The following is a 27,176-nucleotide window of genomic DNA, read 5'->3' on the forward strand; positions in this document are numbered from 1 at the left end:
TGAAAGAAAAAGAGTTTTAGATTTTACTGGTTCTTTCGATCACTACCAGATGACGTAAATAGCACTAATTTTCAGATATCCTGAAAGAAAATATGAATTTCAAAATATTTGTAACGACAACTCTTTCAAAATGCTTTCAACCTTCAAAATAAATTGTTTCACAATGAACTATTGTCTTTCAAATTACTTCCATGTATCAAATTACTAAAAAACTTCCCTTATGAACGTAAACTCGAGAATGTAAATTCTTATAAAAATTAAATAATAAAGAAACTATAACTTGCATCCCAATTTTCTTCCCAAAAATTCCCTTTCCTATAGAATACACAATAAAAGTCCTTTAATAAATTCAAAATATTCTAACCACCGTTAAAAACAATAATTTATCATAATTTTTAGATAACTTAGTTTCCTCTTTACTTAAAAGTCCCCGTTCTAATTCAGCCAGTAAACAATCAAATGGATATCTACCATTTAATTTTTCCGTCCACACATGACAAAGTAGAAACAGCGACAAATTGTTTATCCTAACATTTGTCTTCATGCAGGGGGGATAAGAATGAATGATTTCTTACTGTTTGAACATATCATTGTTGTCGAGGTTAATTTATCCCCACCGTAATGCTCGTAAAATAACATGTCCCGGTATTTTACATAAAAGGTTACAAGAAGGAAGTTTTTCCAACTGTTTCACTATTGTTTCAAATCAGTAGAATGAGCTGTCGAGAAGTTCTTGGTCATACTAATACTTCTAAGTTCTTACTAAATACATTACGTTAAACATTGTTACAATTTGTTAAAATTAAATATATATCGTGATAAATTTTAGTAAGGAATTTTTAAATACATACTTGAGTACTTTTTATAAATACTTATTTTATAATTTTAATATAATTTTTTGCTGTTGACAATTTTGGCTGTTGACTGATGAATTAAGGTAAGAAAATAGTTTAGAATTATGCAAGATATAAATTCAGGGGTGAAGAGAATGAAGACTGCAATCTTTTAAAAATATTAGATCAGCGAAATTTAGAAAGACATCAAAATTTGGATTTTGTGAGAACTGTAAATAATTATAACTGTATTTATTAAAATTGTCATAATACGGATTTGGGGATTTTGGGCAAGTGGAATTTGGGGATTTGGGAATTTTAGAGAAGTGGAATTTGGGGATTTGGGAATTTTGGAGAATTGGAATTTGATGATTTGGGAATTTTGGAGAATTAGAATATAAGGATTTGGGAATTTTGGAGAATTGGAATTTGGGGATTTGGGAATTTTGGAGAATTGGAATTTGGGGATTTGGGAATTTTGGAGAATTGGAATTTGAGGATTTGGGAATTTTTGAGAAGTGTAATTTGATGATTTGGGAATTTTTGAGAATTGAAATTTAAGGATTTGGGAATTTTGGAGAATTGGAATTTGGGGATTTGGGAATTTTGGAGAATTGGAATTTGGGGAGTTGGGAATTTCGCACAACTGGAATTTGGGGATCTGGAAATTTTGCAAAATTGGAATTCGGGGATTTGGAAATTTTGGGGAGTTGAAATTGCAAATTTGGAAATTTTCTAGAATCGGAACTTAATAAGCTACAAATTTAGAAAACAACAAAGTCTGCAATCTTTCAAAAATACTCATCAATAAAATTCCGGAAGACATTAAAATTGCCTCCTCATGAAAACTGTAAATAATTATACTCATAATAATTAATATTGTCATAAGCAAATTTCCACGTCAGGTTGGCAGTCTTTTTTACTTCCATCTGATTACAAGTCCACTTTAGAGGTTCGCAAACAGTTCAACTCGTAGACGCTGACTAACGATATCGCCTTCGTTCAGCGATATACCGAAACGTAATTCAACGCGACAGTAAATCTTGCGAACAAATCAACTTTGTTAATCTTTACGCATGTCTAAGTGACACGTTTTTAATCGTTTCTCCGATGCTGGAGCGTAACGATCAAAGAAATCAATTACACTTTACGCGTCTACTGATACCCGGCTCATTTCGCGAGAGATTATTCATAAATTAACCTTGCGTAGCGATCGACCAATTCAAAAACAGCCTCGCTCCCCGGGAAATAGACGTCAGTTCCACCACTTTTGGATTCGTACTTGTTTACAACGACGGATCAGTCCAGGATTTCACTCCTTCGAAAAGCATGGAGCTCCTGTTGCTAATGTAAGTAACCAAACTAACTGACCATATATCGACGTTCCATTTATGGTGGTGGTTCTTGAGTATATAGCGCGTTTCGAGATATTCTTGCTTTTATAGATTAGTTGAAAATTTATAACGTTTCGAGATATTCTCGCTTATTTAGATTAGTTAAAAATTTATAACTTTTTTTGGAGTTTAATAGTTAAGCTTAGCTGAGTTTAATAGTTGTAGTTTAAGTAATTTACATTGATTAAATTTGCATTTTAATTATAGAAAAAACTTGCGCAGAAATTATAGAAGAATGGTACTTTAATTGTAACTATACCATAAATGGAATTGCACTCTAATTTATTTATAATTACATTACAATTAATATTACAATGTGATATAATTAGATTTATACTATAAATGAAACTTGCATAGAAATTATACTAAAATGGTACTTTAATTGTAACTATACAATAACTGGAATTGCACTTTAATTTATTTATAATTACACTACTATTAATATTGCAATGTGACATAATCAGATTTATACTACAACTGTACTATCTATTAAAATTATACAGAACTACAATTTAATTTAATTGGAATAAAATTTCGAAATCAGATTCGAAATCAAATGGCACTTTAATTGTAACTATACAATAACTGGAATTGCACTTTAATTTATTTATAATTACACTACTATTAATATTACAATGTGATATAATTAGATTTATACTATAAATAAAACTTGCATAGAAATTATACTAAAATGGTACTTTAATTGTAACTATACAATAACTGGAATTGCACTTTAATTTATTTATAATTACACTACAATTAATATTGCAATGTGATATAATCAGATTTATACTATAAATGAAACTTGCATAGAAATTATACTAAAATGGTACTTTAATTGTAACTATACAATAACTGGAATTGCACTTTAATTTATTTATAATTACACTACAATTAATATTGCAATGTGACATAATCAGATTTATACTACAACTGTACTATCTATTAAAATTATACAGAACTACAATTTAATTTAATTGGAATAAAATTTCGAGATCAGATTTCTAAATCATGTAATTCAATCAAAAGAGAGTTCTATTTAATGTGTAAACGTTGGTTTTAATTATCAAACTGAATAATTCATTAAATTGATAACAAGTATCATTTTATTATATATTTATTTTGTTACAAATCTTTTTTCTCTTCACTGCTTATCTATTTTTAAATGCTTACAATATTATAATTAAATACTTGTCTGATTACAAACTTCATTTACCTTTGCTAAAGAAATACTATTATGCACGTGATTCATTTCAATTCAGAGTTGTATTTATGTGATAAACATCACAATTAATAGGCGTATTATGACTCATTCATTTTAATGAACTACAACTTTCTATTTGTTTACGATATTATTGAGATGACCAATTACTCTATTGCAGTTGATAGATAATTTAATATAAGATGAAATTTAGATAATTTATATAAGATAGATAATTTAATTAAAATGAAATTTGAAGATCAAATGAAATTTTATTTTACTAACTTTTTATATTCAGTGGTATATTAAAGATAACTATGTTCATTTTTAATCTAGATTGTTATAACCTTACAAGGATAATGTATTTTTGATTTTCACCTATATTTATTTAATATAACATTTATACTTAATATTTAATATAATATCTACATTATAATATTTAATGTAATCTAATATTTTGCCTATTCTAAACCAACAAGAATTAAAGAAAAGGAATTCTAAAAACGTTAAAATTATCGAAGAATGTATCTATAAAAGATATCAAACGTATATTACTGCCTTGAGGTTAATAATTATAATTAAAACTGCACGTGTTACGTACATTTCCACTGCAACATTAGCTACTTAAAATATCCTGCTACTTTTTTCCTTTCGAGCGATTAAACTCGTAATGACCGACGTCAAAATCCTAAACTACACTCTCCGTCATCGATTACTCATAGATTCAAAAACAAATTCGACTTTTTCCTCTTAATCGCAGATGTCAACTGACAGTGTCAGCAGCGATGTCAACGCTGCGTCCTCTAGAAACCGCCCAAATTTCGAGGCTGATGAACGCGATGGACGACACCGGAGCACATTTGTACCACGACTACTCCAGATATCGGGAGCACAGAATTTGCGAGACCACGTATTGCAACGAGATCGGTACGTTTCGAGTGACGTAACATTTACATAAGTTGCAATTTTCTCGCGAATCGGTTACGAATTATATAAGACAGACCTATGTAACCGACGCGCACCGGCTTATCAGGTGTGACGAAAGGTAAAATAAAGAGGAGAAGAGATTCGGTGAATCTGCACGTGATGCTTCGCACGGGACACGTGAACACGGTGTATCTAAGTGACGATGCAAATTATGAAATTGAACATTCGTGCTTCCGATTTTTGATCCATGGAATTAGCGGTTTCTTGGAACGGAAGTTGAAATGTACTTCGATACGTTTAACTTCTTTGGTCGACGATGATGAATCATGAAGTTTATGTTCATTTATGCAGCTTTATTTTTATAGTGGAGTTTCTGGTTTTTAGTGTTACAGATAGTTGAGTCAAATAATGATTTCATACATTAAATATATTATGCATTTTGTATATTATGTATATAGAGACCTACCTTCATTTTTGTAGCGGAGTATCTGGTTTTTAGTGTTACAGATAATTGAGTCAAATTATGATTTTATACATTGAGTATATAATGTATTTTATGTATTATGTATATAGGGACCTACCTTCATTTTGTAGCCGAGTATCTGGTTTTTAGTGTTACAGATAATTGAGTCAAATTATGATTTTATACATTGAGTATATAATGTATTTTATACATTGAGTATTTAATGTATTTTATGTATTATGTATATAGGGACCTACCTTCCGTTTGTAGCCGAGTATCTGGTTTTTAGTGTTACAGATAGTTGAGTCAAATAATGAATATATACATTAAATATATAATGTAGTTTACACATTATGTATACAGGGACCTACCTTCATTTTTGTAGCCGAGTATCTGGTTTTTAGTGTTACAGATAGTTGAATCACATAATGATTTTATACATTAAATATATAATGTAGTTTATATATTATGTATACAGGGACCTACACTAGTTGTGAGACACCCTTGATTATTTTAATATTATTTGTATATATATATTTGCTGTGTATTGAGTACATATGGATCAATATATTTTGAGCATATATTGAGTCTATGTTGACATTGATTATTTTACTATTATTTGTATATATATATTTGCTGTGTATTGAGTAAGTATTAATCAGTATATTTTGGGCATATATTGAGTCTATGTTGACATCGATTATTTTACTATTATTTGTATATATATATTTGCTGTGTATTGAGTAAATATTAATCAGTATATTTTGAGCATATATTGAGTCTATGTTGACATCGATTATTTTACTATTATTTGTATATATATATATTTGCTGTGTATTGAGTACATATTAATCAGTATATTATGAGCATATAATGAGTACATATGGATCAGTATATTTTGAGTACATATAAAACACATATTGATCAGAAAATTTTGAGTATACATTGAGTGTATATTAATATCGATTATTTTACTATTATTTGAATATATATTTTGGTACATATTGATCAGTATATTTTGAGTATCTACTAAGTGCATATCAAGTACATACTGAGTATCTACTAAGTACATATCAAGTACATATTGAGTATCTACTAAGTATCTACTAACATATTAAGTATACATTGAGTATACAATCAGTCTACATCAATCACTACATAAATCCAAATTAATCAACACAATTAACCGAATATTTCTTCCATCTTCCACCAGCAAGGAAGATATTACGAAACAGAAATGTAGAAGTGGATCCTTGCGAAGATTTCTACGAACACGCCTGTGGATTATGGAAAGAGCACAACCCCATACCGGACAACGAAGTAGAATGGTCAGAAGATCAGATTGTCATGGAAAAGACTCACAAACGTATAAGAGGTAAAATAGCAACATTATAGAATCCACAGAAGCAGGAAGTGCATTTCAAACACAGTAGCTCACGGGTTTCATAAGTCATATTCGCATAATCACTACTGAACCTTCTCTTTTAAGATGCCCTTGAGGAACGAGATGATCCTATGGATATTTCTCCGGTCAAGATGGCGAGGAAGCTTTATCGCTCTTGCATGGATGAAGGTAAGACTACGTTAGCTTTTATCATAATTATAATTTTTAGTCAAGTAATTTTTCTGTTGAGTGAACATTTTGTATTTTACTTTTGTACTTGGAATAAGAAATTAAATAGTGCGAGTTGATCTTGGTCACATGAAGTGTTTCCATATATTTCGTTTTTAACACTAAACCTACTGGCATATGAGTATTTAATTTGAAATTAAAAATAAAATTAAAAAATAAACTAACGAATGACGAAACCTAAATTAGTACACACAATTATTCTTTACCTTGATGAAAATGAATTCTGATTTCAAGGAATGTACTTCAACAAAATGTGTACCTATAATAAGAAACTTGTGGAGCGGTCATTTGACTGGTTTGGTAGTTATACTGTTAATGACATTGTTATGTTTAACTGAACATATATTATTACTATATTTAACAGCGACGGTTTTTCATTTTTTAGAGATGGAATTTAATATGATTTACTAATAAGAAAATAGTCAAGAATGAAATTATTCCTCATAATATTTAATTTAGTAAAAATGAAAATATTCAATGTTACATAAAGAGTAGCAGTATATTATAATAATATTAAATTATTATATGTAATATCAATACAGTATGCAGTATATTATGCTAGTATTTAACAATATTTAAAATAGCACACTGCAAAAACCTGAGTCCTCAAACAACCACAAACTGACATACATATAATATCAGTACAGTATACAGTATATTACATTAATATTTAATAACATTTATAAAAGTACCCTGAAAAATTTATGTGAGTCCTCCAACAGTCCTCGAACCACGAATATCTTCTTTCATTTCATATTTCCACAGACAGAAACATAAAGAAACATTCAACTTCACTGAATAGTCAACGAAAGAATATCCACTTGTCTGCCCAATATTCAAGTAATCTTTCACAACTATTTTCTTCTTCAAAAATGTCCCTCCAAAATCTATATGTAGAGTCTAGAACCCGACGAACGTGTATATGATTCATAATGATTCATAACGCTTTAACAGACGCTATTGAGAAGAGAGGTATCACACCAATTCAGGAGATCTTGGACCAAACCGGTGGATGGCCTATGGCGATGCCATTAAGCGAATGGAATTCGAATAAATTCCCTTGGCAAAAGATCGATAAGCATTATGTGAGACTGATCGGTAATAGTGCTTTCTATAACATTGAATACGAAGTTGATCAGAACAACACGAAGAGATATGTGTTAACAGTAAGTCACGTGTTTTAGAGGAAGTTCGATAATTTAATTAATCGGTGCTTTCACATAACTTCGCCATATTAATGTTGCGAATTTTAGGAATTTGGAAATGTATGAATTTGGGGATCTAGGAATATAGGTTTGCAAGGGTTGGGGATTCTAGGAATTTGGAAATGTATGAATTTGGGGATTTAGGAATATAGGTTTGTAAGGGTTGGAATTCTAGGAATTTAGTACATCAGAATCGCAAGATTTAGGAATCAGTTATTAAGAGATATGGAAATTTTATGATTTGATAATATAGAGATTAAGTGATATAGAAATTTGGGAATTTTGCAAAATTGGAATTTGGGGATTTGGAAATTTAAGAGAAGTGGAATTTAGGGATTTGGGAATTTTGGAGAATTGGAATTTGTGGATTTGGGAATTTTGCAAAATTGGAATTTGGGGATTTGGAAATTTAAGAGAAGTGGAATTTAGGGATTTGGGAATTTTGGAGAATTGGAATTTGTGGATTTGGGAATTTTGCAAAATTGGAATTTGTGGATTTGGGAATTTAGCAAAATTGGAATTTCAGGATTTGGGAATTTTGCAGAAATGGAACTTGGGGATTTGGAAATTTAAGAGAAGTGGAATTTAGGGGTTTGGGAATTTTGGAGAATTGGAATTTGTGGATTTGAGAATTTTGCAAAATTGGAATTTGTGGATTTGGGAATTTAGCAAAATTGGAATTTCAGGATTTGGGAATTTTGCAGAAATGGAACTTGGGGATTTGGAAATTTAAGAGAAGTGGAATTTAGGGATTGGGGAATTTTTGAGAATTGGAATTTGTGGATTTGGGAATTTTGCAAAATTGGAATTTGGGGATTTGGGAATTTTGCAAAATTGCAATTTGAGGATTTGGGAATTTTGCAAAATTGTAACTTGGGGATTTGGAAATTTTGCAAAATTGGAATTTAGGGATTTGGAAATTTATGAGAAGTGGAATTTAGGGATTTGGGAATTTTTGAGAATTGGAATTTGTGGATTTGGAAATTTTGCAAAATTGGAATTTGAATTTGGGGATTTGGAAATTTGATTCCAGAAATCTGTAAATATAGGGATATGAGAATTTAATGACATATTTAATTATTTTGGCGAAATTGTATGACCTTATTTGTTCATATAAATAATTACTAAATTATTCAGTTTTTAATAACATTTAAATTGTCAATAATATTACAGTTAGACCAAGACACCGAATACCCCTTGTCAACAAAAAGAGACATAAACAAAGTATTTTACGACGATGATATATACGCCCTCAGTATTTATCACATAATTCAAGCATTCACGAGGGATAAAGGGTACAGGCTGGACCGACGTCAGCTGGCCATCGACATCGCAAAAATGATGTACTTCGAAATCGACTTGCTACAAGTAACTACATTGTTCCTTCACATAAACTACGCTTACATTATTATTTATTATAATATTACATGTATATTATTTTTTATTTTTGTAGATTATTGAAATTGGCAAAGAAGTACATACTGCTAGTGACAATTTCGAAAGAATGACAATTAAAGAACTGCAGGAATTTTATAATAAAACTGGTATTACTGCCTCTACAGCAAAGGTATATGTATATTAATTTTGTTGTATACTTTGCCTAATAATTATAGTCACAGTAAATACATACAGTATATAGTTACACTATATAAATGTAAATTTGTCCACAAATTTGAGAAATATGAAAAAGATTACAAGTTTGCAAGAATTTAGTAATATGACATTGAACAACATTGAGTGTTGTTCAATGAAAGCGAAATCTAACAAGTTGAGTTCATTGCAAAGTTTTCTGCTCTATTTCGCGTCACAGTCACGTCTTGTGGTGTCATTCACCCATCACTGCATATTCAGTTGACACCATTTTTCAAACAAAACCGATAAAGTACCATATCGATCATGCAAAAATAACTTTCCCGTAATTCAACGTACTGGAAGTAAAACGAAGCAAATACATTTTTTAATTAAATTTGTAATGAAGAATTTTGAAATTTTGGGATTTGGACATTTTTGGGATTTGCAGTTAGGTGAATTTGAAAATTAAGGTTTTTACATTTTGGGGATTTGTAGTTAGGCAAATTTGAAGAAGTGGAATTTGGGGATTGGGAAACTTTGCCAAATTGGAATTTGGGGATTTGGAAATTTTGGAGAGTTGGAATTTGGAAATTTTGCAAAATTAGAATTTGGGGGTTTGGAAATTTTTAAGAATTGAAATTTGGGGACTTGGGAATTTTTGAGTGATGGAATTTGGGGATTTGGGAATTTTGCAAAATTGGATTTTGGTGATTTGGGAATTTTGCAAAAGTTGAATTTGAGAATTTGGAAATTTGTGAAAATTGAAATTTGGAAATTTTGGAGAGTTGGAATTTGGGGATTTGGGAATTTTGCAAAATTAGAATTTGGGGGTTTGGAAATTTTTGAAAATTGAAATTTGGGGATTTGGAAATTTTGGAGAGTTGGAAATTTGGGGATTTGGAAATTTTGCAAAATTAGAATTTGGAGGTTTGGAAATTTTTAAGAATTGGAATTTGGGGATTTGGGAATTTTTGAGTGATGGAATTTGGGGATTTGGGAATTTTGCAAAATTGGATTTTGGTGATTTGGGAATTTTGCAAAAGTTGAATTTGAGAATTTGGAAATTTGTGAAAATTGAAATTTGGAAATTTTGGAGAGTTGGAATTTGGGGATTTGGGAATTTTGCAAAATTAGAATTTGGGGGTTTGGAAATTTTTAAGAATTGAAATTTGGGGACTTGGGAATTTTTGAGAGTTGAAATTTGGGGATTTGGGAATTTTGCAAAATTAGAATTTGGAGGTTTGGAAATTTTTAAGAATTGGAATTTGGGGATTTGGGAATTTTTGAGTGATGGAATTTGGGGATTTGGGAAATTTGCAAAATTGGAATTTGGGGATTTGGGAATTTTCGAAAACTGAAACTTGAGAAATTAAAAATTTTAGAAAATTGGAATTTGAAGATTTGGAGATTCTAAAAATCTGTAATTTAAAGATTTTAGTAATTCAGAAAATTGGCTCTTTGATAATTTGCAACACCACAGATTTGAAGATTTGAAAACTTCATCACATCCAGAATTAAAATTTCCGAAATTCACTCTCCTACCAAAATCCAAAAATACAAGAATCTGAAATTCAACCAATTTCCGTACACGAACTTCCACTTTACACATTTAATTCCCTAAAACCAGCCATCTCAAATAACTCAATCAAAAACTAGAAACACCAAATTTCAAAATACCATTACATAAATATCTACTATTAAAAAGAACCTCAAAGACATCAAACTGCCTGGGCATCGAATTTCAGAATACACGTCTTCCCCAAACACAAACATATCATCAGTCCAGTCTTTCATATCAACCACAGTCTTTTAGTGTTCAACCCACCTCAATTACCCATCAAAGGAACAATTATCCTAATCTCCAACAAGAACGATGACAAAGAACAATCAATTGATGAATATTTTTCAGATCGACTTCCTGGATCTGATACGCCACAAACAATCATCCTAATCTCAAACAAGAATAATGACAAAGAACAATCAATTGATGAATATTTTTCAGATCGACTTCCTGGATCTGATACGCCACGCGTTCAGTCTGGCTAACATAAGCATAAACGCCTCGGAACCAATAATAGTGTACAATCCGGAATTCCTTCAGAAGCTCGCGAGGTTGCTGGCGAACACTCCTGAACGTGTTCTAGGTAATGTCGTAATTACACAAACATTCGCGAACAATGCCACTTAACGTACACCGTGTTCTTCTTCGGTATCCTCTTCCATTAACCACGCTATCATTATTCGAGTGATTACCGACTCATTAACATTTTCCTTGGATACGTAATCAGCAACTACGTCATGGTTCTTGTTTATTTCGTTTTACAGTGAATTATGTACAATGGAACATGGTGGACAAGTTTCTGCTTTATACCACGAGGGAGATGAGGGACCTCAAGTTCAATATGTCTTTTTCGTCGTATAATATTTCCAACTATATGCCACGGTATTTTTTAATGAAATAGTACTTATTGTTAGTAATGATGTGATTCGAGAATTTGTTGGAGTTTGTTTGTAGGATTTGTTTGTGGTAATGGTGTTGGGAACATGTTTGGTACTAGTTTAGCATTTGGTTTGTTTGAGAGTAGTTTGGTACCATTTGGTATTTTGGGGACCATTTGTTCTTATTTGGAAATTTTAGAGATTGGAATTTGAGGGTTTGGTAATTTGGGGGAAATGGGATTTAGGGATTTGGAAATTTTTGAGAGTTGGAAATTTGGGGGAAGTGGAATTTGGGGATTTGGAAATTTGAGAGAATTGGAAATTTTGGAGAGTTGAAAATTTGGGGGAAGTGGAATTTGGGGATTTGGAAATTTGAGAGAATTGGAAACTTTGAAGAGTTGGAAATTTGGGGGAAGTGGAATTTGGGGATTTGGAAATTTGAGAGAATTGGAAATTTTGAAGAGTTGGAAATTTGGGGGAAGTGGAATTTGGGGATTTGGAAATTTGAGAGAATTGGAAATTTTTGAGAGTTGGAAATTTGGGGGAAGTGGAATTTGGGGATTTGGAAATTTGAGAGAATTGGAAATTTTGGAGAGTTGGAAATTTGGGGGAAGTGGAATTTGGGGATTTGGAAATTTGAGAGAATTGGAAATTTTGGAGAGTTGGAAATTTGGAGGAAATGGAATTTGGGGATTTGGAAATTTTGGAGAGTTGGAAATTAGAGGGAATTGGAATTTGAGAGAATTGGAAATTTTGGAGTGTTTGAAATTTGAGGGAATTGGAATTTGGGGATTTGGAAATTTGAGAGAAATAGAAATTTTGGAGAGTTGGAAATTTGAGGGAATTGGAATTTGAGAGAGTTGGAAATTCAAAGGAATTGGAATTTGGGGATTTGGAAATTTGGGAGAATTGGAAATTTGTGGGAATTGGAATTTGAGAGAGTTGGAAATTTGAGGGAATTGGAAATTGGGGATCTGGAAATTTGGGAGAATTGGAAATTTGAGAGAATTGGAAATTTAGCAAAATTAGAATTTGGAGTCTTCGTTAAATAAAATAGCTACACAACTCTTCGATCTCTCCACAGATGGCAAATTTGTGTATTCAACATGAGAATGAAGAATGCGATTTCTTACATGTTCGTGAAACAACACATCTCAGACAACATCGTTCACGAGGTACAAATCTTGCAATATATCAAATATCCTATAAAAACGAATTTTACAATATTCTTTTGTTCCAAGGCGACGAAAATGGTTCGCAAGGTCAAAGAAGAGTTAATGCACCACATAATGCAAGCTCGTTGGTTACCGACCAGCATGAAATTAATATTAGTGGAAAAAATGGAAAATTTGGAAACGCAAATTGGATATCCAGATTGGTATAAGAACGATACTGCTGTTACTGCATATTATGAAAACGTAATTTATCTGATCATTTTAGACTAATTTAAAAATTAATAATTTATAATTGTATTAATTACAAATAATTGTGACGATTTCTTTTAAAGCTGACGATAGGATCGGATTATTTTGAAAACATGTTAAAATGCGCGGAAGATGAATTAATTAAAAGTCTGAAAGAGTTCAGAGGCACGGTTGCGAAGGAACAGTGAGTTCTTTTTGAAGAATCATAATTTTTTATGGTTATTAAAAATGTAGCATAAAAATTTAGTTAATTATATTATTTTTCTTTTAGGTGGTTAGATTATCCTGTCACGGTTAATGCGTTTTATACTCAAACAGTTAATGCTATACGTAAGTAATTATGAATAGATTATGTGAGTACATAATATACATATAATTCTAGCGAAACATGGATCATGTAGTCAAAAAATTAATATAGATGCACTCAAAAATAATTCAGTTAATAAATTAACCCAGTTAATAAATATTCAGTTATTAAATAGACTCTTGTTATATTAACATAGATACAGCAAGAGCAGAAAATTCTTAAGACTGACAATAAATTAAATTGAACAAAACTGCTGTAGAAAAACAACATTAGTAAACGAAAATATAACAAGAGTTTATCATAACACACTGAGTTTATCATAACATACAGAGTACATAAAGTATGTAACTACTTAAAATATCTTTAAATAAAGCAATTACCTTCTATGATTCTAGTTATACCAGCAGCGGAATTGCAAGAGCCTTTTTTCACTCCATTGTTACCAGAGTGAGTAACATAAACTACATATAGTATACACAATCGCAATTTCTTTTAACAATTAATCTCAAATATAAAAAAAATTTGTATTTCAACAGCGCTATTAATTACGGAACTACAGGGTTTGTAATAGGACATGAATTATCTCACAGCTTAGACAACGAAGGTAAATCTTCACAACCTTTTTACATAATCAAAGAGCGAGGTCAAGTTTGGACCAAATTTTAACGTAGAAGGGATTGTGTCATATTGGGAATAAAATTAAAGGTTGCGAAACGCTAATCATGAATAGGTATTCATGATTATCTCGAGAACCTTGGCCCCGTTCTCGAGAAAATTGGGTATAAAGGTGCGTGTTCAACAGATAGTGCACGGGTCAATTTGACCCTTCTTCAAATGACCACAATAACTCACAGTGTGAGTTAATACATCGAAAAGTAACTATTTGTATCAAACACCATAGTATTATTCTACCAAACACCATGACATCATAATTAAAATCTGCTGCGAAAAAATTTGATCCACTGGCTTATTGGAACTTGGCCTCACTCTTTGAGGAAAATTATTTAAAATGTTCCTCTGTATAATCTTTGTCAAGTATGAAGTTTGATATTAAAGTATTTTAAGTGTTTTTTTGTATCATCTTCTGTCAGGTACAGAGTTTGATATTAAATTTTGTCAAATGTTTTTTATATGTTTTTCGTCAGGTACAAAGTTTGACATCGAGTTATTTTAAACTTTCCTGTATATTTTTTTGTCAGGTATAAAGTTCGATAAAGACGGATACAAAGTTTCGTGGAGCTCTCACAACGCCGCAGAGGAATACGAAAAGAAAGCAGCGTGTTTCGTAGACCAATATGATAATTACACTCTCGATATTAAAGACAAAAGTGGCCATCAAATCAAGGTGGGTTCAAGAAGATTTTTTTGCGTCGTTCTGAGGAATTCGTACTCGAATAAAAACGTTCTGAATCATCTGCTGGAAAATTACTCACCTTGGTCGTGGTCAGCTGCAAATTGCACAATTACTTAGCGCTTGCTCGAATTGCTGTTATAGGGATGTTACGAATATTCAAATTCATTTGAATAATCAACAGATCCGTTGAATAATCGAATACCAATGGAATTTGCATTCTAGTAATGTGGAGAATTTGGATATCTTAACAGATACGAGAATAAATTTTAATTGCGTTATACAGTGGTTCAAGGTTGAAAATTATACAAAATTTTTGTACATCAAAAAAAAGACTTCAAAATTTATTTCAAGTATTTGAATAGCAAAAATAAGTTAGTATAAATTTTCTGAATTATTGAAATAGTAGTATGTTAAAAATTTTTAAATTTCTAACTTGTTTAGTTTAAAAATTTTATAGGCCTCTTTTCTGAATGTAACAATTTGTAAGTTCCTAAAATTTTAAGTTTAAAAATCAATCCTCACCAAAAGTATTGTTAAATTTCAGGTTGATGGACAGTTAACAGAAGACGAGAACATGGCAGATTCGATCGGGATACAAATAGCGTACTCAGCGTTTAAAACAGCGACGAAACACAAAATCCAAACAAGACTATCTGGATTGGAACACGTTTCTAGCGATGAATTATTCTTCTTAGCGTTTGCAAATGTAAGTCCCGTGTGAAAATATTGGAAAAATATTGAGAGTGTACTTATAAATGATAATCGTTCAAATACCAATAATCATCAGCTACCACTTCATTATCGCAGTGAAAATTAACGTTTGCTATAAGATACTATAGGTTATTAGTAAACTGTGCATGTTTGTTCGAATGAATGTTTATTAAACATTTTCTTTCTGCATACAATTTCAATTATTACTAAATAACAATATATTTTATTTATTTAATTTGTACTAATAATTGTACTAATTTAATTTGTATTAATTTACATTTTCTTCACAATTGTTATTTCATAAATATATGAACATATATTATAATTATTAATAACGTTATCACTTAACTTTTCAATTTTATTTCTAATTAAATTTGTTCAATTTTAAGAGCATTTTTCATTAAAATTTCATTAAAAATTAAACCGCAAAATGCAACATATAATCATATACTTAATAACTCTATCATTTAACTTTTCAATTTTATTTCTTACTAAATCTGTTCAATTTTAAGAGCACTTTATTTACTTCATTTCTGCTTCACTTCCAATCATCAATTTCATTAAAAATTAAACCATAAATTGCAACGTATAAATATTTAATAACATTTAAACATTAATTAAACCAAACATCATTCAACAATACAAAAAAAAAACCAGAAATTACAAATTAAAAAAGAAGGTTCATCCAAATAAAAAATAGAACAAACTTCGACAGTAAAATGTACTCTGCTTGTTCGACAAATTATGCAAAAATAATGACTAGTCAAACCAACAAATTATTTGAACAATCACAGTAGTAGTCCATCGATTGTACAGCTGTTATCGAACTTTTAGAACAGCCACGTTAGAATACACTCCACATTGTTTGTCGTGGATAATGAACCGTGTTAATCATATATCTCAACAAATATCGCGTAAATGTTTTTCGACTAATTATCGTAATTCCATTTTATAGTCCTGGTGTTCATCGGCGAGGCCAGAATACGAAGCAGATGTGGTGAACAGCGATGAACATAGTCCTCCAAAGTTCCGCATTATAGGATCTCTGTCGAACATGGCCGCCTTCGCGAAGACGTTCAAATGCCCGAGAAATAGTTCCATGAATCCGCGACACAAGTGCACTTTATGGAGCTTAAGTGTGTAAAATAAATTTTGTACAAAGAGTTAAGACAATATTTTGTAAAATGTAGGAATATTTTGTACAATTTGTAAAAGACAGATGATGTATTTGTGATGATGTATTTTTAATGACTGAAAGTTAATTGTGGTTGTTGTTAATAAAGTTGATAATATGTTTTTTGTAATTGAATTTGTATGTGGGTGCTTTTGGGGGAAGTACGTTTTGGGAATTGGGCATTTAGGGGTACAGGATTTGGGGATTTGGGAATTGGGGAATTAGGGAATTGGGGAATTAGGGAATTGGACATTTAGGAATTGGGGAATTAGGGATTTGGTGATTTAAGAATTGCGGAATTAGGGATTTGGAGATTTAGGAATTGGAGAATTTAGAAATTGGAGAATTAGGGATTTGGAGATTTAGGAATTGGGGAATTAGGGAATTGGAGATTTAGGAATTGGGGAATTAGGGATTTGGTGATTTAGGAATTGGGGCATTAGGGAATTGGAGATTTAGGAATTGGGGAATTAGGGATTTGGAGATTTTGGAATTGGGGAACTATGGATTTGGAAATTTAGGAATTGGGGAATTGGGAATTTGGAGATTTAGAAATTGGGAAATTAGGGATTTGGAGATTTTGGAATTGGGGAATTATGGATTTGGAGATTTAGAAATTTGGAAATTTAGAAATTGGGAAATTAGGGATTTGGAGATTTTGGAATTGGGGAATTATGGATTTGGAGATTTAGAAATTTGGAAATTTAGAAATTGGGATATTAGGGATTTGGAGATTTTGGAATTGGGGAATTATGGATTTGGAGATTTTGGAATTGGGGAACTATGGATTTGGAAATTTAGGAATTGGGGAATTGGGAATTTGGAGATTTAGAAATTGGGAAATTAGGGATTTGGAGATTTTGGAATTGGGGAATTATGGATTTGGAGATTTAGAAATTTGGAAATTTAGAAATTGGGAAATTAGGGATTTGGAGATTTTGGAATTGGGGAATTATGGATTTGGAGATTTAGAAATTTGGAAATTTAGAAATTGGGATATTAGGGATTTGGAGATTTTGGAATTGGGGAATTATGGATTTGGAGATTTTGGAATTGGGGAATTATGAATTTGGAGTTTTGGGAATTGGGAATTAGGGATTTGGAGATTTTGGAATTGGGGAATTATGGATTTGGAATTTTGGGAATTGGGAATTAGGGATTTGGAGATTTTGGAATTGGGGAATTATGGATTTGGAGATTTTGGAATTGGGGAATTATGGATTTGGAGTTTTGGGAATTAGGGATTTGGAGATTTTGGAATTGGGGAATTATGGATTTGGAGTTTTGGGAATTAGGGATTTGGAGATTTTGGAATTGGGGAATTATGGATTTGGAGATTTAGGAATTTGGAAATATTCGAAGTGGAAATTTAGGAATTTGAAAATTCAGTAATTCAGATTATGGTAATTTAGAAATTTGGAAATTAGGGAACTAGGTGTTTGGAGATATAGGAATATCTCCATTTGAAATTCTACTAATTCCACATATGTCAATTTGAAAATTCAGCAATCAAACTTTGGAATTTAAAAAATTAAAAAATCCAAAATATACAATTCAGAAATTCAAAAATCATTGATCCACCAATTTGTAAACTACAAACCCATAAAATCTATTAACACAAAAAACCCCAAATAGAAACTACATAACTAAAATTTCAAGGTAACAATAAATAGAACAATAAAATTGAAATATTTCGATAGCTCTTTATTTCAATTGTCATAGGGGAGGAAATCAAGTATTTTTAAAACAAAATACTCATTACAAAACGTATAAAATCCGGGATTTGTACATCGATCTAGCACGTGGACAATAGTACAATACAACGTAACCGTGTTAAGTACATAATGTATATTATGTATATATGTATATAACATCAACGCCTATCAACATAAAATATAAAATTCACGCTTTCATCAGAGATCATGTTCCCACCACGATTCCTCTTACGCTTCCTTTCTTCTTCGCTTCATTTTTTTTTTTCATTTTTATATTCTATTTTTTCGATTACGATTTCTACGATTAAAACGGGTTAAAATTCTATGCGGCATGGCTAGTATCACAATTCTGTCTCTCGAACGAAATACAACGGCCTTAAAACTTGCTCGTAAAAGAAAGAAAAATCGCTCTTAATCGCTAAAAAACAAAAATTGTTTTATACAGAAACTTAAACGCTATAAGTTATGTACAAAAGGGGATGACGCTGAACAAACTTGCTCGTTAAGTCTGTCTAAAAAGGTACAAAGCAAACGCTGTATAAAAACGATAATACATTCATCTATCATAAATTATATACTATTAATTACAAGGATCCCTAGATACACGATTAGGGCGATACATAGTTATTAGCTGCTCGATGAAGGTCAATACTTACTCCTAACTTAACTTTGTACAAAATAATTCTAGATTTTCTACAATTTATTTTATTTATAAGTAACATTTTCGATGGGTAGAGAAAAAATTGTTTTGAAAAGATTTTTAGGATTTTGAGGTTGGGATTTTTCTTATTGGGGAAATAATTAGAAAGGGCGGGAATTTTGAAAAAGGGTTGAGGGGTTGAGAAGTGAAGGATGTGGAGATTTTTTAATTTTGGGAATTTTACAATTTGGGGATTTGGGGATTTGAGGATTTTACAATTTGGACATTTGAGAGTTTGGGAATTTGGGGGTTTGGGAATGTGGGGGTTTGAGAATTTGAGGGTTTGGGAATTTGAGGATTTGGGAATTTGAGGATTTGGGAATTTGAGAGTTTGGGAATTTGAGGGTTTTGGAATTTGAGAGTTTGGGAATTTGAGGATTTGGGAATTTGAGAGTTTGGGAATTTGAGGATTTGGGAATTTGAGGATTTGGGAATTTGAGGGTTTTGGAATTTGAGAGTTTGGAAATTTGAGGGTTTGGGAATTTGAGAGTTTGGGAATTTGAGGGTTTGAGAATTTTACAATTTGGACATTTGAGAGTTTGGGAATTTAAGGGTTTGGGAATTTGGGAGTTTGAGAATTTGAGGATTTGGGGATTTGGGGATTTGGGGATTTGAGAGTTTGGGAATTTGAGGGTTTGAGGATTTTACAATTTGGACATTTGAGAATTTGAGAATATAATTTTTTGAGAATCTCCAGATCTGAAAATCTGTTATCCTCAACTCTCAAAAAATTGAGTAACCTTCAAAGATTGAACCCTACAATATTCCGCAATCTAAAAGTACCAAACAAACTTCCAAAATTTTTCCCTACCAAATATAACCACTCTACCGCAACTATAGCTACACAAGCTCTACCAAGAGCACTATTCAATAACCTAAGATAACACCGCATCACTTCAGTTCTTTGGCCGGAAGCGTGACATATAGAAATCGCAGTCCGAGCAATATATAGCCGGTTCGGTGACCTGTTTCTTCCGGCACAGATGGCATGGTGCGGTCCTGGCCGCACCTGAAACCACATTTTTCTGCAAGGAAGACTGAGGGACGGTGCCATTGGTCTTCGAGGCGGGGACGAAGTGCATCTGCTTGCTCTGTTTGGTCACAGGTGGATGCTGATATGTCGGGTACTTCATGTTCGACTGTATCTGACCGTTCTGCAGTTGGTTAGGGTACGTCTGATTGGGTGCTAGAATATTTTGCTGATCCGCTTTCTGAGGTGGTCGTTGATAAGCATCGTGCCTCTGCTGATAATTCTGGACGTTCTGTTGCTGATAGGAGGTTGGGGGGTTGGGAGGAGGCTGGTACTGCGGCAGCGGTTGGTTGATTCGGTTCTGTTGAGGAACAGACTGGTAAGGGTAGCCCTGATAGGAACTGTGGGTGTACTGATTGGGGTAAGGGCTGGGTGACTGAGTAGGGGGGTATGCGAACTGTTGTTGGGGATGTTGAACCGTTATGGGACTCGCGTTATGGCTCGCGATCCTCTGGTTCTGCTGTTGTTGCTGCTGGGACATCTGTTTGTTCATCTGGTTGTGTTGTTGCTCTAACTGGTAGTAGGTCTGGTAGGTGTTCTTCTGGCACACGGGCTTCTGTTGCTGCGAGTTGTTCTGGACGTACTGCAGCTGCGTGGGATATGGGCTGGCTGGCTTTTGAGTTTGTGATATGGGAATAGCTTGATTCCGGGGATGAGACGTCTGAGCCTGTGGATACGATGATTGAGACTGTAAGTATGGCATGTATCCGTTCTGGGAGTATCGTATTTGTTGTTGAAGTTGAGGAGAGTACGATGTTGGGGGTTTGGAGACGTTTGGTAGCCCGGAGTAGGTCTCCCTGACGACGTCCTGCCCTTCGCTTCCGTAGGAACCGCACAGCTTTTTGTCCGATAACGACCCTACCGATTCGTTAGAGTTCTGTCGACCGAAGGTAGGCTTGATGGTGTCTGGAATTGGTATGGGGTTCACGCTTCTGAGTTGGTCTTGGTACGGGGTCGCTGGGACGCTGTCAGCTTCGCTCTTCAGAGGAAGAGTCTGCTGCTGGAATTTGGTTCCAGTGCAGTTCTCTCGATTCATCTCGGCTTCCTGAAGACTTCTGATCTCCCGGAGAACTTGAGCAGTTTCTGGCTTGTTCATTGCTGAACGGAGGACCCTCTCGAGAATGGGGTTAGGTATATACGAGTCCTTCTCGTCATCCTCTGCAGTGGCCACCAGAACAACTTGATCGCAGAAGGACACACTCTTCTTCTTCCCAATTCGTCGCTTTACCTTCCTGGGTGCTATGTCCTCTTCGTTAGGTAGGATTGTGGTGTTCTGAATAGTGTTCTGCATGGCCACTTCGCTGATGTCGTCTTCAGGGTAGTCAATTGGTAAACCGTTCTCGTGTGGTAACGTAAGGGACATTGACATCAGGGCCTGGTTCAAACCACTTTGCTGCGTTTGCATGGCATTAGCAGGCGTTGGAACGAAAGTGTTCTGGCTCGAACTGGTCTCAAAGTTCGAATTCAAGATTGACTGACTCGAGACACCATCGGCTTTAGCGAAATTCATATTCTCTGACAGCTTCATAGGTCTAGGTTCCTCCGCGTCCTGAGACGCGTCCAGCAACGGAGAAGGCGAGACACAATTTTTCACTGCACCCTTCTGATCTGATTCCGTCTTCGGTGTAGGTTGTAATTTGATCTGCTCGAACCTGGCCGCCATGTCCTTCACGGAAGAAATAACTCGTGGGCAGTCGGTCACATCTCGACTGGCCTGATCGTAGCTCTGACCTAGGCTGTTCATCATCAGGTCGCTGGTCCTTCGCGCGATGGTTGGTCCTGTGATCGTCGGAGCCGACCTGACTTTCGGGATATCCTGATCCAGAGGATTCTGCTTCTTCATCCTCCTCTCCGCCTGTTTAGCCTGCAGCTCTCGCAACCAGGTTTCACTAGCCGATTTCTCTTCTTCCTCCTGCTCCTCGGGCCTCTTGTCATCCCTGGAAGCTTCAGAGGTCAAAATCTGATCCCTCTTCATTTGCAGCTGCGTCAACAGGCTGCTAATGTGCTGACTGTCCAATTGCTGCTGACGCTGCTGCATCGAAGCCATCTGTTGTTGCTGATACTGCTGCTGATACTGTTGTTGATACTGCTGCTGATACTGCTGGCTCTCCTGAAGGTGACTCGCGCAGTCGTCGATCGGTGGAGGAGGTGGTGGAAAGTCCTCGCTGGCCTGCCTCGAATGGGACACGGAATGGATCGACGGATACGGTGGAGGCGGGAAATCTTCACTGGGTTGCCTCGAATGTGACACGTTCCCGCTCTCAGGGTACGGAGGCAAGGAATCCAGCTGATTCTGTTGCTTCACGGGACTCTGCTCGTTGTGCACGTCCGCGCGAGTGACCACGAAGGTGGGCTCGTATAGTATACCATTGGCATACTGAACAACATCGTCCTGAATCCTTGGTTTGTTGTTGTACCCCGTCTGACACGAGCCTGGTACATTTGCACCGTTCTGGTCCATGCCGTACGAGGGCAAAAAGGGCAAAGAATGAGATTCCGATGAATAGTCTGTGTAGTTCGATGTCCTGTTAGCTCCACCGGCTGAGTTACCAGAGTTCACATGATTCCAATACGTTGCATTCTGTTCCTGGGAGGAATTACTCGCACACTGACTCTCCGATGACTGATACGCGGATTTCTCGGTCTGCTGCTCGTTGTGCACTTCACCCGAACACTTAGACTTGCTAAGCTGAGAAGTGGTCCTGAGCGGAGGAGGCGGAGGCACCTTCGCCACGTGTAACACTTTGCCTGCACTGCCGTGGAAGCTCTTCCTCATCAGACGACTTCTCTCCAGATTCGGGTTGCTGGTACTACCTGGGCTGCCGTTGCCGTTCCCGGTGAACTCCAGGTGGCCTTCCGACAGGTAGCCGCTCAGAGACTGGCACACCTCGTTCCCCTTCAAACCAACGCTGGAATCGTCCACTGACTGCTTCGGCAAGGTGTTGGAGGTTCCCTCCACGTTCGTGTTCGTCTGTCCGTCCTGACCTTCCCGCAGATCCGGCATGCTTCTGTTTTTCCTCTTGATCAGTCCTCCCATCAGCAACTTCCTGCGAATCTTGTGCTGCTTCTTGCCCTGCTTCTGTTCTCCACTGGCGCTAGATTGCGAGTTACGTGCATTGTTAGCAACGGTGTCCACAGTGTCCTTGGACTTCTCGACCTTGGCACCTTTCGGAGAGGGAGAAGCTCGAGATGGAGCTATGGAGAAGTCCTTCGACACGTTCTTGTTCCTCTCCTCGCTTCGAGCACGTTTCTTGTCCTTTTTATCGTCGTCGCAGCGTTTTGTGCGGCTGAACAACCCTGTCCTCTGCATCGGTCGATCGTATAACATATACTCTTCATCTTCGATCACGTTCACTGCCGTTGCTTTGCTGCGCAACGTTTTTTTCTTAGGCAGGGTGGCGTAGATCTCGATGCTCTTCGTGGCAGGCTTCTCCGTGGTCGTCGTTGGAGCATTCACCAGGAGCTCCCGACTGTTCTGCCTGGAGTGGTTGCCTTTATCTCTGGAACTCTGACGAGAGTGCTGTCCAGACTTACTGTTCTCTCGCGAGTGTCTACCTTCTGGTGCACCCTCTGCAAGATAGCAAACATGCCATTATGAATAAAAATAACAGAATGCTACATATGTACAAATCCGATTTGAGGTATTTACCTTCTTTGTCTCCGTTAATAGTGGCCTGCTCCTGCAGCATCCTCCTATGAAGGCTCCTGGTTCTCATCACACAAGTGTTGTGTTTCATCCTAGCTATGGTGATGGTGTGCGGATTGTTGTACGGTGCATCCATGGCAGCTCTAGCTTTACTGCTGGCTGCACTGCACAAGGCCACCGCAGTGCTGAGGTCACCCGCGTCCTCCGCAGCTCGGGACTTGTCCAACAGAGCGTCCGTTTCCTTGCAGAGGCGTTCGCAGTCATCTCCCGAGGACGCTTGGTAGCCTTCCGGTATCTGGGCAAGCTATGCCAAGTAAATCGATTTATTCGTAGATTTATTTATCAAAAAACTCGAGGACTCGTCCTTGAATTTCTACCAAAATTCATACACACCTGTAGGTTGTGCTTAAGGCCCTGCTGCAGCGGAAGGCTATCCGTGGAAGACAAAGAGTACGAATCGTAACCAGCGTCGTAATGGCCGCTGCTGCTGCTGGAGAGTTCTCCAGACTTGCTGGTGGGGCTCTTTGGAACACCAGAGTTCCTCTGCATTTTGTTCACGATATATAAGTACGGGTTGTCCATCGTCGTAGAAGAACTCGAGGAAGCGCTGTTCCGATCGCCGGACCAGTTTCCGGAGTCGCGTCTTCTGGGTACGTTTAGGTGATCCGGAATACTGATGGCGTCCTGTGGCGTGGACCCAGCGCTTAGGCTGCGTGTTAGTTGCATTTGCTGCTTCTTTTGTTGCTGCATCACGTTCTCCACTGCGCGACGGCTGATGTACTTTGATTCGGTCTCTCCGTCGACTACGTCCACACCCTGGAGTGATAAAGTAATTAATTAGTTGAGGTGTCAGCTGATGTCTAATATGAATAGAGTCATTGTTATAGTTAAAGTGTCAGCTGATATCTAATATGAAAAGAGTCATTATTATAGTTTCTGTTGTTATAGTTATTATAGCTTCTGCTAATTTTGAAAATACAGCCTACCACTTAGTTTGTACATGTGGGTGCCATGTGAGCTACCTCTGAATATATGCAAAAATCTTTAGCTTCACCTACTCTCCAAGTTCCAAGTATGAACTTACTTGATTCCCAAAAATGTTGTTCTGGATGTCCGTCAGGTTCTGATAGTCGCTATAGATCCTGCGCTGCGTGTACGAATGAGGAGGACTATCAGGATTGGGAGTGATGGCACGTCTGGCAGTGCTGTTGATCGATGGTTTCTCCGGGCTAGGTGTGATCGATCGACGAACGTTATTTTTTGGCGGTGTCTTCAGGCCATTTCCATTTGGGAAAGGTGTTACAGTCTTGGGTGCATTCTCAGTGTTCACCGGAGTGCCTCCGGGGGTGGCGTAGAGCAACAATAGAGGCTGATAGCGACCCCTTCTGCACTTTTCAACGACCTGCTCCCAACGAGGACCAATTTCCTTCACTGTGGCGTCGTCGAAGTATATCCACACCTGAAACAACGTATTGTTAGTGATCAAAATACTTTCATATTGTTATGATTAATATTTAAGAAAATTTTATTTATAACTGGGAAATGTTTTGGAAAATTATGTGGTGGTTAGGAAGATATTTATAACTGGATGATGCTATTGATGTTTAGGAAGATATTTATAACTGGAAGACATTAATGATGCTTAGGAAGATGCTATTTATAGCTGAAAGACATTACTGATGTTTAGGAAGATACTATTAATAACTAAATGATATTATTGATGCTCAGGAAGATATTATTTATACCCGATCTTAAATCATATATCATGAGATGCAAATTTGTGATGAGACTACTAAGTACTAATGAAATTATGCGTCAGATGCTTTGTGAAAATGTAACGAACCTTCAGTTTAGTGTGAAAAAAGAAGGTGGAATAGTGTTTCCCGTAGTACGTGACAACTCCTACGAGATTATGCACGGTTGAAGCACCCCATCGGGAGTCCACCACACTGTGGAAGACGTCGCTCAACCTAAGAGATGTTCCCACGGTTGCGAAAACGTCCATGATGTGCTCTAACGATGGTCGCTCGCTGTCCCATACGACACCCACGGAAACGATTTCCGGTCGGTTCATCAGGGTCCGGCAGATTTGGATTTTGGCTCCACAGGAACTCTAAACATTGCGGAAATACATAATGTTATTACCTTATGTACCACAACATGTATATTTATTCATTTTCTTATATTCTATACAAAAAATAATTATTACTTTTAAAGCATTTAAAAATAGTAATAACTTTTATATATTTTACAGTACTATAGAAAGTAAAAACAATTGCTTTATTGAGTTACTATATCAAATTGGTGTAATCATTGCTGTCTTATAAATACACCTTCAGAATTAAACTTTGCAAATATTTTAAAAACACTAGTTTTTTCATTAAAATTGTACTGAATAATTTTATATTAACATTATACATAATATTATTATTACCTATATTTGAAATACGTCACTTCTAAATAAATTTGTAATATGTTCACAATAATTTATATCAAAATTTTTCATTCGATGTTTCAATATTCTTTCAATCAGTCAAACAGAAATATTAATTACCAATAAAATAGTTAATTACAAGCTAAACTTTACGATAATTACGAGTCATTTATTAACCACAAAATAGAATTATTTTTTCACAGAATCCATGAAACAGTAGCCAAAGTACTGGAACGATAGTTATCGTGCTACTTCAAAGAGAAAGTCCAGCATCGCAAGATATTATTTCCAAGAAAGGCCAAAAGAGAGTTGTACCTGATCGTGCAACGGATGAATAAAATCTCTTTCTACCGGAACTACTGTTCAAGGTACAGAGATGTGAAAATTTCTTTTACTTACCGGACAGTCCCTGATGTCACCCATGCCACCGGCTTTTCGAAGAAGTTGACCGAACAGATCCGGGCTGTTGCGGGAAGTTGGCGGTGTTTGGCGTGCTTGGGACGTTAGTGCTGATGCTGATACGTAATGGACCATCTGAAAAAAATATTGGATTCTTATATTCTTAGGAATATTACATTCTTTGGGGTTTTACAAATTGTTAAATTAAAAAATTTTTAAATTAAATGAATTAACAGGGTTTTAAATCTTGAAATTTCCGAATCGATAAATTGGGGATTTGATGGTGTGGGAATATGAGGATTTGGGGATTCTGGGAATTCTGGGGATTCTGAGGATTCTGAGGATTCTGAGGATTTGAAGATTTGGGGATTCTGAGGATTTTAGGGATTCTGGGGATTTTTGGACTTCTGAGGATTTTAGGGATTCTGGGGATTCTAGGGATTCTGGGGATTCTGAGGATTCTGGGGATTCTGGGTATTCTGAGGATTCTGGGAATTCTGGGAATTCTGGGGATTCTGAGGATTCTGGGAATTCTGGGGATTCTGGGGATTCTGAGGATTCTGGGAATTCTGGGGATTCTGAGGATTCTGGGGATTTGGGGATTCTGAGGATTCT

At 35.3% G+C, this 27,176-nt stretch overlaps 2 protein-coding genes across 5 annotated transcripts in view; one reads left to right on the plus strand and one right to left on the minus strand.

Annotated features, from left to right (window-relative positions):
* The first annotated feature begins 722 nt into the window (after positions 1-722).
* LOC100876086 (neprilysin-11) lies at positions 723-16,772 on the plus strand. The gene is made up of 19 exons (XM_012286555.2): positions 723-937; positions 2,044-2,182; positions 4,189-4,355; positions 6,032-6,193; positions 6,308-6,391; positions 7,406-7,617; positions 8,830-9,024; positions 9,110-9,223; positions 11,231-11,372; positions 11,554-11,671; positions 12,752-12,842; positions 12,909-13,085; positions 13,175-13,275; positions 13,363-13,421; positions 13,794-13,845; positions 13,935-14,002; positions 14,598-14,743; positions 15,297-15,458; positions 16,419-16,772. The coding sequence occupies exons 2-19, from the start codon at positions 2,163-2,165 to the stop codon at positions 16,605-16,607; spliced, it is 2,259 nt and encodes a 752-aa protein (XP_012141945.2). The 5' UTR covers positions 723-937; positions 2,044-2,162; the 3' UTR covers positions 16,608-16,772.
* A 1,548-nt stretch (positions 16,773-18,320) lies between these two features.
* Positions 18,321-27,176, minus strand: part of ec (ubiquitin specific peptidase echinus) — a 140,161-nt gene continuing 131,305 nt past the window's right edge. For 3 of the 4 annotated variants that reach the window (XM_076534021.1, XM_012286548.2, XM_003703863.3), the window contains 6 exons: positions 26,562-26,696; positions 25,572-25,841; positions 24,813-25,187; positions 24,122-24,544; positions 23,732-24,032; positions 18,321-23,652 (listed from right to left, as the gene is read on the minus strand). In XM_076534021.1, the coding sequence (XP_076390136.1) occupies positions 19,949-23,652; positions 23,732-24,032; positions 24,122-24,544; positions 24,813-25,187; positions 25,572-25,841; positions 26,562-26,696 (5,208 nt within the window). In that variant the 3' untranslated portion in view covers positions 18,321-19,948. The remainder of the gene's footprint in view (positions 23,653-23,731; positions 24,033-24,121; positions 24,545-24,812; positions 25,188-25,571; positions 25,842-26,561; positions 26,697-27,176) is intronic. The other variant, XM_076534022.1, reaches the window with a different exon arrangement.

Source organism: Megachile rotundata, chromosome 7 (assembly GCF_050947335.1).
Source record: "Megachile rotundata isolate GNS110a chromosome 7, iyMegRotu1, whole genome shotgun sequence".
In the NCBI taxonomy this organism is placed as follows: Eukaryota; Metazoa; Arthropoda; class Insecta; order Hymenoptera; family Megachilidae; genus Megachile; species Megachile rotundata.

Bases quoted from the DNA above. Each gene is read 5' to 3' on its own strand.
- LOC100876086 (XM_012286555.2), top strand. From the start codon at position 2,163: ATGGAGCTCCTGTTGCTAAT. The intron at 6,392-7,405 runs GTAAGACTACGT...ACGCTTTAACAG, and splicing joins TCGCTCTTGCATGGATGAAG to ACGCTATTGAGAAGAGAGGT. The intron at 13,422-13,793 runs GTAAGTAATTAT...CTATGATTCTAG, and splicing joins TCAAACAGTTAATGCTATAC to TTATACCAGCAGCGGAATTG.